Source organism: Aegilops tauschii, chromosome 3, assembly GCF_002575655.3.
Source record: "Aegilops tauschii subsp. strangulata cultivar AL8/78 chromosome 3, Aet v6.0, whole genome shotgun sequence".
Classification (NCBI taxonomy): domain Eukaryota; kingdom Viridiplantae; phylum Streptophyta; class Magnoliopsida; order Poales; family Poaceae; genus Aegilops; species Aegilops tauschii.
In genome coordinates this window covers 447,756,167-447,773,626 of record NC_053037.3, presented here as the reverse complement: position 1 = coordinate 447,773,626, position 17,460 = coordinate 447,756,167, and the positions used below count along the sequence as shown (strand labels likewise).

Here is a 17,460-nt window from a genome sequence, read left to right as displayed (position 1 = left end):
CCAGGCCATCAGGTCAGATTTGGAAGCTTGAACTACGTCGCGGATATCCATGGAGACTTGATCTTCGATGGATGTGAGACCGCGGCGATCGCTCTCCTTCTCTCCGATGAACATGACTCAAATCTGTCATCGGAGCACACCCAGGAGATGGATCCTGTTGCTGCAACGGCCTCAGTACCGAAGCAGGTCATCCCCTCCGAGGCCATAAGGTCCGCGGCGTTGGAGCTGCACACAGATTCGACATCCTGCAATGCTGGCATCAATGGAACTCCGGACTCGTCTCTGGCTACATGTTTCGGATCAAGTGCGCCTGCGGACACCGAGGTGGATCGGTTATCGATTTTCAAATTTAGCGCCGCAGATATCTTCCAGCATTCGCCTTTGGGTGACGTACTAAATTCTTTGAAGAACTTGTCCTTGGAGGAAGACTCACAGCCGAACTATGTTCGGTTCGAGCTAGAGGCGGACGACGAGGAATTTGTCTCCCCACCCGCTACCCACTTCATAGCCACCGTCGACGACTTAACCGACGTGCTTGACTATGGCTCCGAAGACATCACCGGTATGGACGACGATGCCGACAACGAGCAAGGCCAAGACCCACCATTCACTGGACGTTGGACGACCACCTCTTCGTACGATGTATACATGGTGGATACACTGCTACCTCTTGAGCACTGCGTTGGTTTTCCCTTGAAGAGGAAAGGGTGATGCAGCAAAGTAGCGTAAGTATTTCCCTCGGTTTTTGAGAACCAAGGTATCAATCCAGTAGGAGGCCACGCACGAGTCCCTCGCACCTACACAAACAAATAAATCCTCGCAACCAACGCGATAAGGGGTTGTCAATCCCTACACGGTCACTTACGAGAGTGAGATCTAATGGATATGATAAGATAATATTTTTGGTATTTTATGATAAAGTTGCAAAGCAAAATAAAAACGGCGCCAGAAATAGCTTGTTGTCGGGAGATTAATATGATGGAAAATAGACCCGGGGGCCATAGGTTTCACTAGTGGCTTCTCTCAAGAGCATAAGTATTTACGGTGGGTGAACAAATTACTGTTGAGCAATTGACAGAATTGAGCATAGTTATGAGAATATCTAGGTATGATCATGTATATAGGCATCACGTCCGAGACAAGTAGACCGACTCCTGCCTGCATCTACTACTATTACTCCACACATCGACCGCTATCCAACATGCATCTAGAGTATTAAGTTCATAAGAACAGAGTAATGCTTTAAGCAAGATGACATGATGTAGAGGGATAAACTCATGCAATATGATATAAACCCCATCTTGTTATCCTCGATGGCAACAATACAATACGTGCCTTGTTGCCCCTACTGTCACTGGGAAAGGACACCGCAAGATTGAACCCAAAGCTAAGCACTTCTCCTATTGCAAGAAAGATCAATCTAGTAGGCCAAACCAAACTGATAATTCGAAGAGACTTGCAAAGATAACCAATCATACATAAAAGAATTCAGAAGATTCAAATATTGTTCATAGATAAACTTGATCATAAACCCACAATTCATCGGTCTCAACAAACACACCGCAAAAGAAGATTACATCGAATAGATCTCCACAAGAGAGGGGGAGAACATTGTATTGAGATCCAAAAAGAGAGAAGAAGCCATCTAGCTAATAACTATGGACCCGAAGGTCTGAGGTAAACTACTCACACATCATCGGAGAGGCTATGGTGTTGATGTAGAAGCCCTCTGTGATCGATGCCCCCTCCGGCGGAGCTCCGGAACAGGCCCCAAGATGGGATCTCACGGGTACAGAAGGTGGTGGAATTAGGTTTTTGGATCCGTATCTGGTAGTTTGGGGGTACGTACGTATATATAGGAGGAAGGAGTACGTCGGTGGAGCAACAGGGGGGCACGAGGGTGGAGGGCGCGCCTGGGGGGGGAGGCGCGCCCCCTACCTCGTGGCCTCCTGTTTGATGTCTTGACGTAGGGTCCAAGTCCTCTGGATCACGTTCGTTCCGAAAATCACGTTCCCGAAGGTTTCATTCCGTTTGGACTCAGTTTGATATTCTTTTTCTACGAAACTCTGAAATAGGCAAAAAACAGCAATTCTGGGCTGGGCCTCCGGTTAATAGGTTAGTCCCAAAAATAATATAAAAGTGTATAATAAAGCCCAATAATGTCCAAAACAGAATATAATATAGCATGGAACAATCAAAAATTATAGATACGTTGGAGACGTATCATACACCCAAAGGATCTGGCGACGACAAAGAAGAGCCAGATAAGAATAAACTTTTTGAGACGCAGTCCAAGCGCCGGCGCCCCAAACGCCGTTCTAACCCTCGCCGCTCAAAAGATAGCAACACTGGTACCGGAGAAAATAGCACTCCGGGCGACGCCGAAAACAATGTAGATCCTGTCGGTGCTGCATCCGAACAGGAGGAACATGACGACAGACAAGACAACCCTGATGAGCAGGCCATAGAAGATGACTCGGGGGACGATAGTTACCGTCCACCCTCCGAAGAGGAGACAAGCCTCGGCAACTAAGATTTCATCGTGCCTGAGGACCCTCTGGAGCAGGAGCACTTTAAGCTTCAACTCATAGCCACCGCAAGGAGCCTGGAAAAGAAACAGCAGCAGCTTCAAGCTGAACAAGATCTGCTCATCGACAGATGGACTGACGTCCTAACAGCGGAAGAATACGGCCTCAAACGCCCAGCCAAGAGCTACCCGAAATGCAGACTGCTACCTCAATTCGATGAGGAGGCACTGGAGCACACATCTCCCTCGCGCAATGCGGAACGACCACCACGTGGTCGAGATAGGGCGGCCGACCGACCACCACGCGGTCGGGACAAAGCGGCAACTCAGGCCGAATAGCAGCCTGCCCAACCGCCCCGCGAAAATAAAGACGGAAGAGTTCGGGGTCACATGTATGACCTCCGGCAGACCCTAGACAGTAGAGCAGGACATACAAGATCGATCTACGGATCGTGAGGACGTGCCTCGAGGCACGAAGACGGCTACCTATTCGAACGTGACAAACCTAACCACGCCTGGTCCGAGTGCCGCAGACGGACTCCATCAGAGATACGCCGCGACACGGCTCGGTACAGAGGTGCCGCACACCCTCTCTGCTTCACAGACGAGGTACTGGATCACGAATTCCCCAAGGGATTCAAGCCCGTCAATATCGAATCATACGACGGCACAACCGATCCCGCAGTGTGGATCGAGGATTTCATCCTCCACATCCACATGGCTCGAGGAGATGACCTCCACGCCATTAAATACCTCCCACTCAAGCTCAAAGGACCAGCTCGGCACTGGCTTAACATCCTACCTGAAAATTCTATCGGCAGCTGGGAGGACTTGGAAGAAGCTTTCCTAGACAACTTCCAAGGAACATATGTTCGGCCACCAGATGCCGATGATCTAAGCCACATAGTTCAACAACCTGGGGAATCAGCCAGAAAATTCTGGACTAGGTTCCTAACCAAAAAGAACCAGATCGTTGACTGTCCGGATGCCGAGGCCTTAGCAGCCTTCAAACACAGCATCCGTGACGAATGGCTAGCACGCCACCTCGGCCAAGAAAAGCCGAAGTCCATGGGAGCCCTCACGGCACTCATGACCCGCTTTTGCGTGGGAGAGGACAGTTGGTTCGCCTGTAGTAACAACACAGCCAGCGAGACAGGCCCCTCCGAGGCCAAGAATAGCACTGGCAAGCTCCGGCGCAATAGGCACAAACGCCGAAGCAATGACAACAACACCGATGACACCACAGTCAACGCCGGATTCAGTGGCTCCAAGTCCGGCCAACGGAAGAAGCCCTACAAAAGAAATAATGAAGGACCTTCCAGCCTGGACCGCATACTCGACCGTCCGTGCTAGATACACGGCACCCCGGACAAGCAAGCCAATCATACCAACAGGGATTGTTGGGTTTTCAAGCAGGCTGGCAAGTTAAATGCCGAAAACTAAGAAAAGGGATCACAAAGTGAGGACGAGGATGAAGAGCCCCGACAGCCGAACACTGGGGCCAGAAGAAGTTTCCCCCTCAAGTCAAAACGGTGAACATGATATACGCTACACACATCCCCAAAAGGGAGCGTAAGCATGCACTCAGGGACGTCTACGCGGTAGAGCCAGTCACCCCCAAATTCAATCCATGGTCGTCATTTCCGATCACCTTTGATCGTCGAGACCACCCAACCAGTATCCGTCATGGCGGTTCGGGCGCATTGGTCCTCGACCCAATCATCGACGGATTTCACCTAACGCGAGTCCTAATGGACGGTGGTAGCAGCCTCAACCTGCTCTATCAAGACACAGTTCGAAACATGGGCATTGACCCCTCACGAATCAAACCAACAAAGACTACCTTCAAAGGAGTCATACCAGGCGTCGAGGCCCGCTATACAGGCTCAATCACGCTGGAAGTGGTCTTCGGTTCTCCGGACAATTTCCGAAGCGAGGAGTTAATCTTCGACATCGTCCCATTCCGCAGCGGCTACCACGCACTGCTCGGACGAACAACGTTTGCTAGATTCAATGCAGTGCCACACTATGCTTATCTCAAGCTCAAGATGCCCGGTCCACGCGGCGTCATAACAGTCAATGGCAACACGGAACGCTCCCTCCGAACAGAGGAGCACACCGCCGCCCTAGTAGCAGAGGTACAGAGTGGCCTTCTCAAACAGCACCATAGTGCGGCTGCCGAGCCCCTGGACACCGTCAAGAGGTTCCGAACTACACTGCAGCAGGACAACAAGGCTCGTCAAGAGCTCGACTAGCAATTCGGCCTCCGTCCCAGTCCCAATGAAGCAGTGGCATTCGCACCACGCGTACATAATTACGCACTCGAAATTCCATGGACATTGACGGAGGCACATGCCAACCCGGGAACTACAGTTCGGCTAGACCGACCCCGGACACACTTTTTCCTTTCTATTTTAGGTTCATTTTCCCGCGAGCCTGATCACCAGCCCCTTCAAAGGATCGGCATACAAAGGGGGCATGCAACATAGGTGTGTAGGGTAACCTCCATACGTTCTTCTTGACGGTATTTTTACTTATTTCCCAGGACCCGCACGCTGCTCCTTCTTGATCCCGACATGTTAAATAGTCCGGGTGCTTATCGCACTATTTGTATAAGATACGCCTTGACGTATCCATTCAGTTATAATAAAAATGATTTGCGGCCTAGTTTCTGTGGTTTTCTCTTATTACTTCATTTCATTTCAATCTGCTTATCAGCTACATCGGTACTCTTTTGTACGTTTCATATTCGCCAGGGGCTGCTTATCGCCCCATAACACGGCAACAAAGTCCGAACACTTCTTGTATACAAGTTCGGCACCCCGAATTTAGCATTATATGCATTGGCTCCAAATCATGTCTTTGGTCAATAGTTGGGTTGCCCGGCTCATGTGCTTGCTACCCTACGTTCCGCTCTATCGGCTAGGGTAGTAAAGGGAGAACTACTGCGATTGTGCCCTGGCCCTGACCGGATGAGCACCTCAGTAGAGAAAGCCGAAAACTGACTGTCATGATACGGCGAGAGCCGGTCAGCTGTTCGAGGGTTACAAAATCGTTGGAGATTTTTTCCGCGTCGCGCGAAGGGTCGGCACTTCCCGATCAGCTGCTGACAGCACCCTGGCTTGGACCAGGGGCTACGCACTTGCTTAATTATAAAACTCCTATGGCTAAGTGAGGGCATTTAAGCCGTATAGTCTGATTGCCTTGTTCGTTGCGCTAAACAACTCCTTCAAGGACCATATAATTGGATCAAGATTGTTTAGATCCCATCCCGAACACCTCCGTACTAATTACGCGAGGGCAGAAGCCGACGACTGGCCAACCCTCAGATTGCATATAACACGGCCGCACAGGAGGAAACAATTTAAAGCATAACGAAATTACATTACAAAACAAGCTTTGTCTTTATAATACAAGGCAAAGGACAACATGAATGTATTCATTCGAAAATAATGTCCTTCGAACATTGAGCTGCCACAAGTCGAGACCCTTCTATGACATCCGCAAAATATTTCTCGGGTGTATGGTGCTCCTTGCCCTCCGGCGGCCCGCTGGCAACTTCAACAGCGTTCATCTTCGCCCACCACATCTTGCAGCGAGCGAAGGCCATACGGGCACCTTCAATACAGGCAGAACGCTTGACGACGTCCAGCCGCGGACAGACTTCCATTAGGCGCCTCACGAATCTGAAGTAGCTGCCAGGCATAGCTTCAGCTGGCCATAGCCGGATTGTCAAATCCTTCATGGCTAGTTCGGCCACCCGGTGCAGCTCCACTAGCTGCTTCAGCTGATCGGTGAAATACACGGGATGCTCTGGCACCGCATACTGCGCCCAGAATAGCTTCTCCGTAGAACCTCCTCCTTCGGCTCGGTAGAACTCTGCAGCGTCTGATACGCTGCTTGGTAGATCTGCAAAAGCTCCTGGGGAACTCTGAACCCAGGTTAGTAAAAGGTACTGCCTCTCCGCATACTTGCTTTGCATCTTAAAAGCCTTATGCGCCGTGATTTTCCTGGCCTCCTGGATCTCCTGGATGACGGCCTGGGCCTCATTCCGCGCGGTCTCCACGCCCTGACGAGCCTTGGTGAGTTCGGCTTCCCGAGCTGACGCATCATTCTCCAAGGTCTCACATTTTTTTACTGCATCTTGGAGCTCCTGCTGGATTTCCTTAACACGGGCCTCGAGCTTCTTATGGGCGGCTTGCTGCTGGACAGCCTTCTCCTCGGCCTCGCCCAGGGCCTTCCTCAGGGCCTCGAGCTCGGTCGCAGCTCCTGCATACATTTCGACATTACAGTCAATACACAGCGTCTCCACTTTCCGAACACACATCAAGACATTACTTACCTTGCTTCTCCTGCAGCCGCACCCTAACCTCGCCGAGCTCGTTCTCGGTCTGCTCCAGCCTCTGCCTCAGTTCAGAGACTTCGGCAGCATGTGAGGTCGCGGCCAACAGCGACGCCTGCTCATGCACACATATCACGTTAGTCTCCTTCACTAGAGAATTGATCCTCTGTCCGGTTCCTCTTACCGAGCACCAGACAGCGTCTCAGGGGCTACTGACTATATGGAGTTTTTTCCTTGTTATTTACCTCAAAACCTGTCAACAGGTTGCTGCAGGCTTCGTTCAGTCCACTCTTGGCGGACTGAACCTTCTCGATCACCGCGCTCATAAGAACACGGTGCTTGTCCATAACGGAGGCGCCTCGTAGTGCCTCCATCAGGTTATCCGGTGCCCCTGGATGGACAGGGGCCACCGGCGGAAGCGGAGCACCCCCCTCCTTCAAAGGGGGCTGCCCGCCCGACTCCGGAGCCATATGGGTCTCCGGAATCGTATCCGGCTGAGGGCCAAGCTGGATGCGGCCCTCTTCGCCAGTCTCCATGGGGATCGTCTCCTTCATGTGTCCAGCAGTGGAGGCTTCGCCTCGCGGCGCCTCCCGGACAGCGTCCCGGGTTCCTCCCCAGCTCGGATCGGCCCTCCGGGATAGCGCCTCGGCATCATCCCCGGCCCCAGGGGAGTAAGCAGGCGGTGGCGACTGGCTTGCCATCTCCGACGGAGCCAATGAACTTCCAGACGAGGATCGCTGGATTAGTTCGCGGGCTGGACTGCAATAGTACGGTTAACTACATCAAGATAATGGAGAGAAGGGGCTGGATGTGCGCATAAATAAGCCATGTCACTTACGATGCGGCCTGGGGCTTTGTGCGGGGGCGTCGCTCCGGACTACTGTCAACGTCCCACGCGGCGTTGGCCGCCGGAACGCCCTTCCCCTTTTTAGGCGCCTCCGCCTCCAGATGTGCTGGAGCCACCCTCTTCTTCTTCCTCTCCTCAGGGGAGGATTGTTTTCTTCCTCCTCTTCCTCTCCCCCGTCATTGTCCTCAGGGACAGAGGAATAGTTTCATCGTCTTCGGACGGCGCGTCCGAAGTACCCTTACGACGGAGGCCGCTCTTGGCCCCCTTTGGCTTCTTGGCCTTCTTCTCCGGCGCCTTATATGGCGCCGGTACTAGCATCTCCGCCAAGCGCGGGATGATTGGTTCTTCGGGCAGCGGAGCCGGACACTGGAACCGCTTCGCCCTCTCCGTCCAGTCCTGAAGGAGCAATAACAAAGGCTCAGACATCATCCTCGAAACAATTAGGTTGAGGACTCGCTCGAAATGACATACCTTGCTGGCGGGGTGTGTACAATCATGACGACGGTCCGAATCCGTGGCCGGTGGTTTTCTCATTGCCCTTGAAGAGCAATTTCCATGCGCCCTCGTGCGTAGTCTTGAAGAAACTCACCAGGGTCCGATGCTTCTTGGGATTGAACTCCCATAGCGGCCGGCTTCGGCGCTGGCATGGAAGGATCCGGCGAACTAACATTACCTGGATCACATCAACGAGCTTGACGCTCTTGGTCACCATGCTCTGAACACGCGTCTGCAGCGCTATCAGCTCGTCAGGCGCACACCAGTCCAGACTCTTCTCGACCCAGGAGGTGAGTCGCATAGGAGCACCGGGGCGGAATTCGGCAGCTGCGGCCCAGGAGGTGCCGCGTGGCTCTGTAACGTAGAACCACTGCTTCTGCCACTCCTTTACCGTATCCACAAAGGTGCCTTTGGGCAAAGAGACGTTGGACAATTTACTTACCATTGCCCCTCCGCACTCTGCGTGCTGGCCATCTACCACCTTCGGCTTCACGTTGAAGACTTTGAGCCACAGTCCGAAGTGGGGGTGGATGCGGAGGAAGGCCTCGCATACGACGATAAACGCCGAAATGTTGAGGAAGGAATTCGGGGACATATCGTGGAAATCTACCCCATAATAATACATTAGCCCGTGGACGAAGGGGTGAAGTGGAAACCCTAGCCCACGGAAGAAATGGGGGATGAATACCACCCTCTCTGTGGGCTCCGGCGTGGGGACGATCTGTCCCTCAGCCGGCAGACGGTGGGCGATCTCTTTCGCCAAATATCCGGCCGCCCGGAGCTCAGTAATGTCCTCCTCTGTGACGGAGGAGACCATCCACTTGCCCTGACCGCCGGATCCGGACATGGTTGCTGGGGTGGAAAGGAGATTGGAACTTGGGCGCTGGAGCTCAAGGTTGGGAAGGCAGAGACAGAGAGGAAGCGTGAGAAGAGGAAGGGGGACCCTTATCTCCTTATAAAGGCAACAAATATTAAACGCCTCCTCACTCGCCTATTCCCAAGGGCTGTGTAAACGGCACGGTTGGGTTACCCATGCCCGCATTGATGAGAATCCCGCGATAAGGGGACACGAACTCTGCTTTGACAAGACGTGCCAATAAAACCGCTTCCCGAGACGTGGGGCGACGGGCTAGCCAACGGTTGGAAATAATAACTGGGCAGGCGTGATACAATGTCGTAAACAGTTGTCAGCGGATGGGACTCGTGTAAAATATATAAATTCTCTCTGCGGTTGTGAGTGGTAAAAGGGGGAACCCGCCTTGCAATGCCGAAGACAATCTGCGCGCCGGACTCCTCGTCATTGAAGCCAGGTTCAGGGGCTACTGAGGGAGTCTTGGACTAAGGGGTCCTTGGGCGTCCGGCCAGTTATCTGTTGGGCCGGACTGATGGGCTATGAAGACATGAAGACCGAAGACTATACCCGTGTCCGGATTGGACTCTACTTGGCGTGGAAGGCAAGCTAAGCGACCGATTGTGAAGATTTCCTCCTATGTAACCGACACCATGTAACCCTAGATCTCTCCTGTGTCTATATAAACCGGAGGGCATAGTCCGGATAGGACAGATTCATTACCATATACTCATAGGCTAGACTTCTAGGGTTTAGCCATTACGATCTCGTGGTAGATCAACTCTTGTAAACACTCATATTCATCAAGATCAATCAAGCAGGAAGTAGGGTATTACCTCCATAGAGAGGGCCCAAACCTGGGTAAACATTGTGTCCCCCGTCTCCTGTTACCATCGATCCTAGGCGCACAGTTCGGGACCCCCTACCCGAGATCGGCCGGTTTCGACACCGACTGACGCCCCCTTTCCTTCCCCCTCTCTCCTCCTTCCCTCTCTCCTACTCCTACTCTTGGAAGGGTTGGAGTCCTACTCCCGATGGGAGTAGGACTCCCCTTGGGGCACGCCTAGGAGGGCCGGCCCCTCCCCCTCCTCCACTCCTTTATATATGGGGGAGCGGGGCACCCCATAGACACACAAGTTGATTGTTCCAAGCCGTGTGCGGTGCCCCCTCCACCATAATCCACCTCGATCATATCGTAGCGGTGCTTAGGCGAAGCCCTGCGTCGGTAGCAACATCATCACCCGTCATCACGCCGTCGTGCTGACGGAACTCTCCCGCGAAGCTCTGCTGGATCGGAGTTTGTGGGACGTCATCGAGCTGAACATGTGCTGAACTCCGAGGTGCCGTGCGTTCGGTACTTGGATCTGTCGGATCGTGAAGACGTACGACTACATCAACCGCGTTCTCATAACGCTTCCGCTTACGGTCTACGAGGGTACGTGGACGACACTCTCCCCTCTCGTTGCTATGCATCACCATGATCTTGCGTGTGCGTAGGATTTTTTTTAAATTACTACGTTCCCCAACAAAGCCATGTTGTGAAAGTCTCTCGCGACGCGACAAAACTATGATCTGATGTGTATGGTAAGAGACTACATGCCGATGCTCTCTAATCTCAGATTTGAAGAACAATGTTTGTTAACTACCAAAACCATAAATAACATCCAAATCGTCTTTGCATGTATAATCTATTTTCTTAAGTATCTCATGTTGCATAAAAGAAACTGAATACCACACGCATTCAACTACCTATATACTGAGATTAAGATTGTATCGAGATGTATATATGGGTAGTTGAATCGACTAAGTGGCATGGGTAGACGAGGAGGGTGGATGAGAGATCACGTGCAATATATACAAGACTGGTGAGCAAAACACAAATGTAAGAGTATTTGTTTCCTTTTTCTTGTGTACATATTTAGTTTTCTTGGAAGATGAAGAATTTAGTTATCATCTCCCAGTCACTATCAGAGCTGTGACATGGTAACCTTGATTTTTTTTGGAACGTCATTACGAGAGTAACAAAGAAAGAATAAGGTAGATAGGAAGGAGCGAGCCGAGCCCCAAGGATAATGAATTGGTATGCTGGGTGCTTACCTGAGCAAGAAGGAGGAATACCCACGATCTCCCGGTCATTGTATCTCGATGATGCAAACAACCAAATTATTACAGGTTAGTGAAGTGCATAAAGGGAAAAAGAAAAGGCTAGTGACAATGAGAAAGAATATGTCTACAACATCAATGAAACTATCCAATGGCGACGGCCAGTTTTGTTTAATTTCAGTGTCTCAACATTTCTTGGAAAAAAATCTGAACAATATTTCTTTAAAAATGCGAATAATGGTTGAAAATTGTGAAGAAATTTGGAAGTCGGACAAACTTTTAAGACGTGAACAATTTTTGAGAAAATTGAAAACAAATTTGAGAAACATGAACAAACTTTTGAAATTCGAAACCTTTATTGAATTTTTTGTGATGACATTTTTTAAATATATATTGAAAATTTGGTAATATACACTGAACAAATTTTAAAATACACACCAAACTTTTTGTGATATAGGTTGAACAATATCTAAATACACATTGAAGATTTTTGTGATTTATGTTAAAAATATATTTATAACGCATTTAAAATTTTGTGATATATTCTTAAAAAAATTAAAATACATGATGAAAATTATTTTAAATATGTCAAAAGAATTCATAATATAGGATGAACATTTCCTTAAATACAAGATGAACATTTGTTCATAACACAAAATGAAATTTGTGTAATACACGGAAAAAATGATGTAAGGATTAAAAAAAGGAAAAACGTAAAATAAAACAAAATAAACTGAAACAGAAAAAAGGAAAAAAAGAAAGAAACAGAAAAGAGAAGAAACAGCAGAGCTACCGTGGGCCGGCCCAAACTGGGGCTTCGGGACGCTGAGCTTCAGCGAAGCCACGTACTACGGTCCGGTGTTCCCTCAAATCAATCAGTGGTTCCTTTAGTCCCACCTCGCCTGGTGAAGCGACGGGGTCGGAGAGCTTCGGCTATATAAGAGGCCGCCCCCTCGAACTGCAGCCCGCCTCGCCTTCGCTACCTAGCACACAAACCCTAACCCTAGGCCCCCACCGCCATGGCCAGCGGCAACATTTACATCTCCATCATCGGAGATGTCGTGGCCAAGGTTACCAAGTGCTTCATCGCCGACGGCGCTGGCGATGCCGTCCTCAACGAGCTGCAGTCTCTCTGGGAGACGAAGTTGCTGCACTGTGGCGCAATCTCAGGGAACACCGACCGCAACAGGGCTCCCCCAGCGTCCGCTTCACCCGTGCGCGACCTCAACGTGCCCTACGAGGCCACGTCCGAGGAGTACGCCACCCCAACCGCCGACATGCTCTTCCCACCGACGCCGATCCAGACACCACTTCCAGCTGGGATTGATACGGGGCCGTGGGACTATGCCCCATCGCCGATCGGTGACATGAGAAACGGGATGGGGATGATGAACGGGGCTGATCCAGAAACTGGCCGCCCAAGCCCTTTCATGCAACCTCCATCGCCCTGGATGAATCAGAGACCACTGGGGGCTAATGTGAACCTTGCTTTTGCTTATGATGAGGAGATCCGGACGATGGTGCAACCCCAGCCACTGACGACTAAGGATTTTCTCGTGATGTCTTGTGGAAAACGGACGAGGGATGAATATCCTTCGGCTGCTTCATTTGTGCCACAACAGGATGGATGTGCAGACCAGGTTGCGGGTGGTGTTGATGATGAAGAACCTCCTCTTAATGAAGATGACGACGACGTAGATGACTTTGATGACACGCAGCACCTTGTCCTGGCACAGTTTGACAAGATAACAAGGACAAAGAATCGCTGGAGGTGCACTTTGAAGGATGGAATCATGCATTTGAACGGCAGAGATGTTCTATTCAGCAAGGCTTCAGGAGAGTTTGATTTTTGAATTCATTTCATGGTAATTAAAGATGATGTTTTAGGTGCCTGCTGTACCTACTGTCTTTTGTCTTTAACACAAGGAAGGGAAGGTGACAAAAGAGTACTGGAGTTGTGGCGAGTTTGGCACTATGATCATGTCTCGTGTTTTCCTGTTGATTGAGGCTTGCTTCACCCACTTGGTTTGTTGACCATAACTCATGTCACTGTAAAAAGGGAGTATAAACGAGACTCAAAGGTGGTTGAGAAACATTTACTAAAGACTGAAGAAAGATGACTTGAAAGGAAATAAACGGAGAAGGAAAAGAGTCAAGAACGATACCCAGGAATAGACTACCAGAATGAGATTAACAGTGTGCAACTATTGCCCAAAACTGAACTGACAACTATCACTGAAACAACTGATATGACTGAAGAAACTGAGGACTGAAGAGAGATAACTGAAATAATCCTGAAAACCCAAGAAGTACACTGAAAATTGTGGACATTTTCTTGAGAGATGGTCACTTCAAGGTGGTGGGACGATCTTATCTATAATAGTATAAATCCAGGAACGCAGGAACTGCAGATACACGCTCGAGTAGAATTCGACTTACAAAAAAGGCTCGAACCTAAATTCTGCTAAAAAACCGACTCGACCAGAACTGCGCAACCGAGTGCCGGCGCCTTGCCGCCACACCCCAGGCCGGCCGGTACCCAACCTGAAGATGATCCCGTCCTTCTGCCTCAGGAAAATCATCCTACAATGGACCGTAGGGACTGAGAAAGAAGAAGACATAAAAATAAGGTTAGGGGGATAAAAAGAAAACCTCCTCCCGTTCAAAGTCGTCTTCAAGTACCTTTTTGATTCTTTACCAAGTATGGATGGATCAACTATAGGTTCGAGTTTAGCCAAGATACGTACACGGCTAAGTGTATGAAAATCCAAGAGAAAATCATAAAATCTGAAAGCTAGGAAGGAGAAGACCGGGTGATTGAATATGACTTGCTAACAGATCCTACTCTTCCTTAAGCGAGTGCTCGTTAGTCGTCAGGTAGCTAGGCACGGGCTCAGGGCACCCACATCCGGCATGCTCCACGGCAAGTTGGCTGGTGTTCCAAATTCTGATCCTTCACAATTTCTGATTTTCCCGGTTGAGAACAGAGGATATAACTCTTTAATTTATCGATTGATTCATTGTTGACTGTTAGCATTCCTTTGCATTCGTCTACTGGTACAGCTAATGTGAATTTTATGCACTGTACTTCATGTATTATATTATTGTGAACATTCAGGACTTATCATCAAAACTACTCACACTTTGTAGTGAAAATGAATTGAGCTAAAGGTGCAATGAAACCAAACTATCAGTCTCTTCATGGAGATACAAGAACAATGAAACCAAATGGCTGAGTGAGTTCAGGAGTTGAGATTGCCCTTTGACAGCTCTGCCAGAAACCGTACCAAGAGCTCATCAAAAACTACACTCACACAACATTTGAATTGGTACAAGAGCAATGAAAGCAAATGGTTGAATAGATGATGCATTTCAAGCATCAGTTTTGGAACATTGCTGATCAAGTTCAGTACATCGTGACGCGCATACCATCTGCATCAATGAACTGAGATTATCATACGAAGATCCACCCTTTTCGACAGCTCTGCCACAGACCTCTTTCCACTCAAGGGCACGCCTCCTTATCGCCTTGGCATCGGCCTCATCGCAGGCCATGAGCCTCTTAACAGCCCTTGCAATGTCCTGACTCCCAATCAGGCCATCCTTATCAGCCCATTCCCGCAGGGCCAGTCCAACCTTCCAGTCTTCAACAATTAGACGGCCATGAATCGGTTGATCAAAGAACAGTGGTAGAGCAAGCATAGGCACACCAGCAAAGACAGCTTCAAGCGTCGAGTTCATCCCACAATGTGTCAGGAAGCCCCCAACAGAAGGATGGCACAGAACCTTCAGCTGATCGCACCATGCCATTATCATGCCCCTGTCGGTGTCACCGACAAGTTCTCGCACCCGGGAAGACTTTTCACGAAGAATCCATAAGAATCTGACACCGCTCGATGCAAGGCCCAATGCTATCTCATCAAGCTGGGAGGCTGACACAGAGAGGAAGCTCCCGAGGGAGACGTATAGCACCGAGTTCACAGGTTGAGAGTCCAGCCAGGTGAAGCAGTCTCCTGGACTGGTGGTAACTTCTCCATTGGACTTGGAATGCTGGTCTTCTAGTGTCATGTAGGGAATGCAGGGCCCAACTGGGAGAACTGGACATGGGAGTGCTGATCTTAGGGAGTTGATGACACCGGCCTCGAGCTCATGCATAGTGGTGAATAGGAGGCATTGCGCGTTCTTGATGCTAGAGACAGCTGCTAGGACATGGTTTACTGTTGTCATGTTGTGAATTAGGGGCTCCAGATCAGACAAGGTCACTGAACTTGAAGCAAAGCCTGAGATATAGTGCTCAAGTCTCTCATCAGATTTATCTGCATACAAGAAAGGATGGCTGAGCAATGCTGCAAGCTGCCATGTATATATGATTGAGATGAACAAACTTTTGCACTATAATAAAGACTATAAAAAATAAAGTCACCCGAAATGAGAACCATGTGGTACAGTTAAAACAATACTCATATGCGACACCAATTTCTCAAGCTTGATCTATGGCTCAGTTCTGGCTATTTGGACTGTCCATAAAAAAACTGCATGCAGATCCTTAATTCGGTGAGTTTTCTCCCAGTAATAGCATTGCCACAAACAAATAGACAGGTCCACTTTAAAGTTACATGTGATTGATTAGTCATTTTCATGTCTGGCAATGTTTGTTGGCCATCCTCCGCGTCACTCTGTCCTTTGCACATGCAGCTGCCGGCATCGTATCACTTGAAATACGTCGGGATGTGCACATAAATAATGGAGCAGTCAAACAATGGCACTTGAATCAGTGAAATGTTGTATATTTTTGGCAGAGTTATCAAGGACCCTAGTTCATGAACATGAACATGTAAATCAGATGGTAGTTGTACATTCAAATCCAACACATGTAAATCAGATGCAACAGCCAATTTTTTTTTTTTTTTGCGGGTAAATTTTTTTGTTGGTTCCTCAACCAGTAACGTTAATGTTTAAGTAATCGGGAGCGTTATCATCCTATCAGTAACGTTAATGGTCCAGTAATTGGGAGCGTTATCTCAGCCTATCAGAAATGCTTGGAAGAGGAACCTGACCTGTGGCGGCGCCGGCGGCCGGGGCGCGCTCGTCGACGAGGCGCGGCGGGAGGGAGTCAAAGTGGTAGTAGGCGGAGAAGAAGGAGGCGGACATGGGGAAGAGCGAGCAGACCGGAACGCCCCTCCGGTTGCCGACGCCCACGACCCAGGACACGTAGCTGTCGGCCACGAGCGCCGCTACGGGCGGGACCTCCTCCTCACGGAGGCGGTCGAGCAGGAGCTCGAAGGGCGCCTCCATCTCGGTGGCGACGGCGTCGAGGAAGCCCGCGTGGTCGGCGGCGCGGCCGTGCTCGGAGGGGATGACGTTGGGGATGGCGCGCAGGCGGACGCCGGGCGGCGGCGGGGCGGAAGAGGAGAAGGAGGAGCGGAGCAGGCCGAGCCACTCCTCGGTGACGACGAAGGTGACCGCGGCGCCGCGCGCGGCCAGGAGGCGGGACAGGTTCATCATGGCGTTGACGTGGCCCCGGCCGGGGAACGGCACCGCCAGAATGTGGCAGCGGCACGGCTCGGCGGCGGCGGCGGCCATCTCCGTGTCGTGACGAGTGTGTGTGGGGCTCTCGTCGCGCTGTCGCTGCGTATGGCCGCAGACGATGTCTGTTTGGAGTGAGCACTGAGCAGAGCGTGCGGTGCGGTGACTCTGGTGCTGGTGTCAGCCGCCAACGTGCGCGCGGAGGAATCTGCGGCGACGTGTAGCATCTTTTCTATTGGCCGGCCGACGAGAGTAATTTTTCTAGTGGGATGCCGCGCATGTATAGCTTTTTTACTCGTCTCTGCAATGTGTGGCACAGCTAGCGAGAAGGCCTCGCAACAGAGTGAGACTAGCCACACAGGGAGTAAGTGGAGAGTAGGTGGGGAGTAACATACTATGTGCGGTGTCATGCAACATACTGGTATTATTTATTAAGTTATTGACTCATCTTGCTTAGCTATGTTATCATATGCATCTTTTTCTTCATTAATTGCTTGTCACATTATTTATTTTATTTAGATATGTGTGATGTTACCATCTATGTTACTCTCACTGTGAGTAGTCTAACTAACTGGTACTACCTCCTTTCTATCTAGTACAAAGTTGAGTCATTTATTTTGAGACGGATGGAGTATGTTTGAAGTAAATAGTGATCTAACCGGTTTTATATTTCTTTACGGAGGGAGTACTATTACATCTCATCCACTCATGCTTTTCAGTGTGATTACATAGTTTGTATCAATTATGTCTTTTGAACAAAATATCCGTTG

General features: G+C 49.9%; 2 protein-coding genes across 2 annotated transcripts; one reads left to right on the top strand and one right to left on the bottom strand.

The window, feature by feature from the left end:
• Positions 1-12,148: 12,148 nt before the first annotated feature.
• LOC109731906 (uncharacterized) lies at positions 12,149-13,050 on the top strand. Its single transcript, XM_020291082.2, has one exon. It carries the CDS (start codon positions 12,184-12,186, stop codon positions 13,015-13,017), a length of 834 nt encoding a protein of 277 aa, XP_020146671.1. The 5' UTR covers positions 12,149-12,183; the 3' UTR covers positions 13,018-13,050.
• A 1,280-nt stretch (positions 13,051-14,330) lies between these two features.
• On the bottom strand, positions 14,331-16,890 carry LOC109731914 (UDP-glycosyltransferase 87A2). Its single transcript, XM_020291087.4, has 2 exons — positions 16,222-16,890; positions 14,331-15,480 (listed from the first exon to the last, which is right to left on the bottom strand). Exons 1-2 carry the CDS (start codon positions 16,745-16,747, stop codon positions 14,537-14,539), a joined length of 1,470 nt encoding a protein of 489 aa, XP_020146676.1. The 5' UTR covers positions 16,748-16,890; the 3' UTR covers positions 14,331-14,536.
• Between the last annotated feature and the right edge of the window lie 570 nt (positions 16,891-17,460).

Excerpts from the sequence above, each read along its gene's own strand:
- LOC109731906 (XM_020291082.2), top strand. The coding sequence starts at position 12,184 with ATGGCCAGCGGCAACATTTACATCTCCATCATCGGAGATGTCGTGGCC.
- LOC109731914 (XM_020291087.4), bottom strand. The coding sequence starts at position 16,747 with ATGGCCGCCGCCGCCGCCGAGCCGTGCCGCTGCCACATTCTGGCGGTG. Across the intron at positions 15,481-16,221 it reads GGCCGCCGGCGCCGCCACAG|ATAAATCTGATGAGAGACTT; the intron begins GTCAGGTTCCTC and ends TCTTGTATGCAG.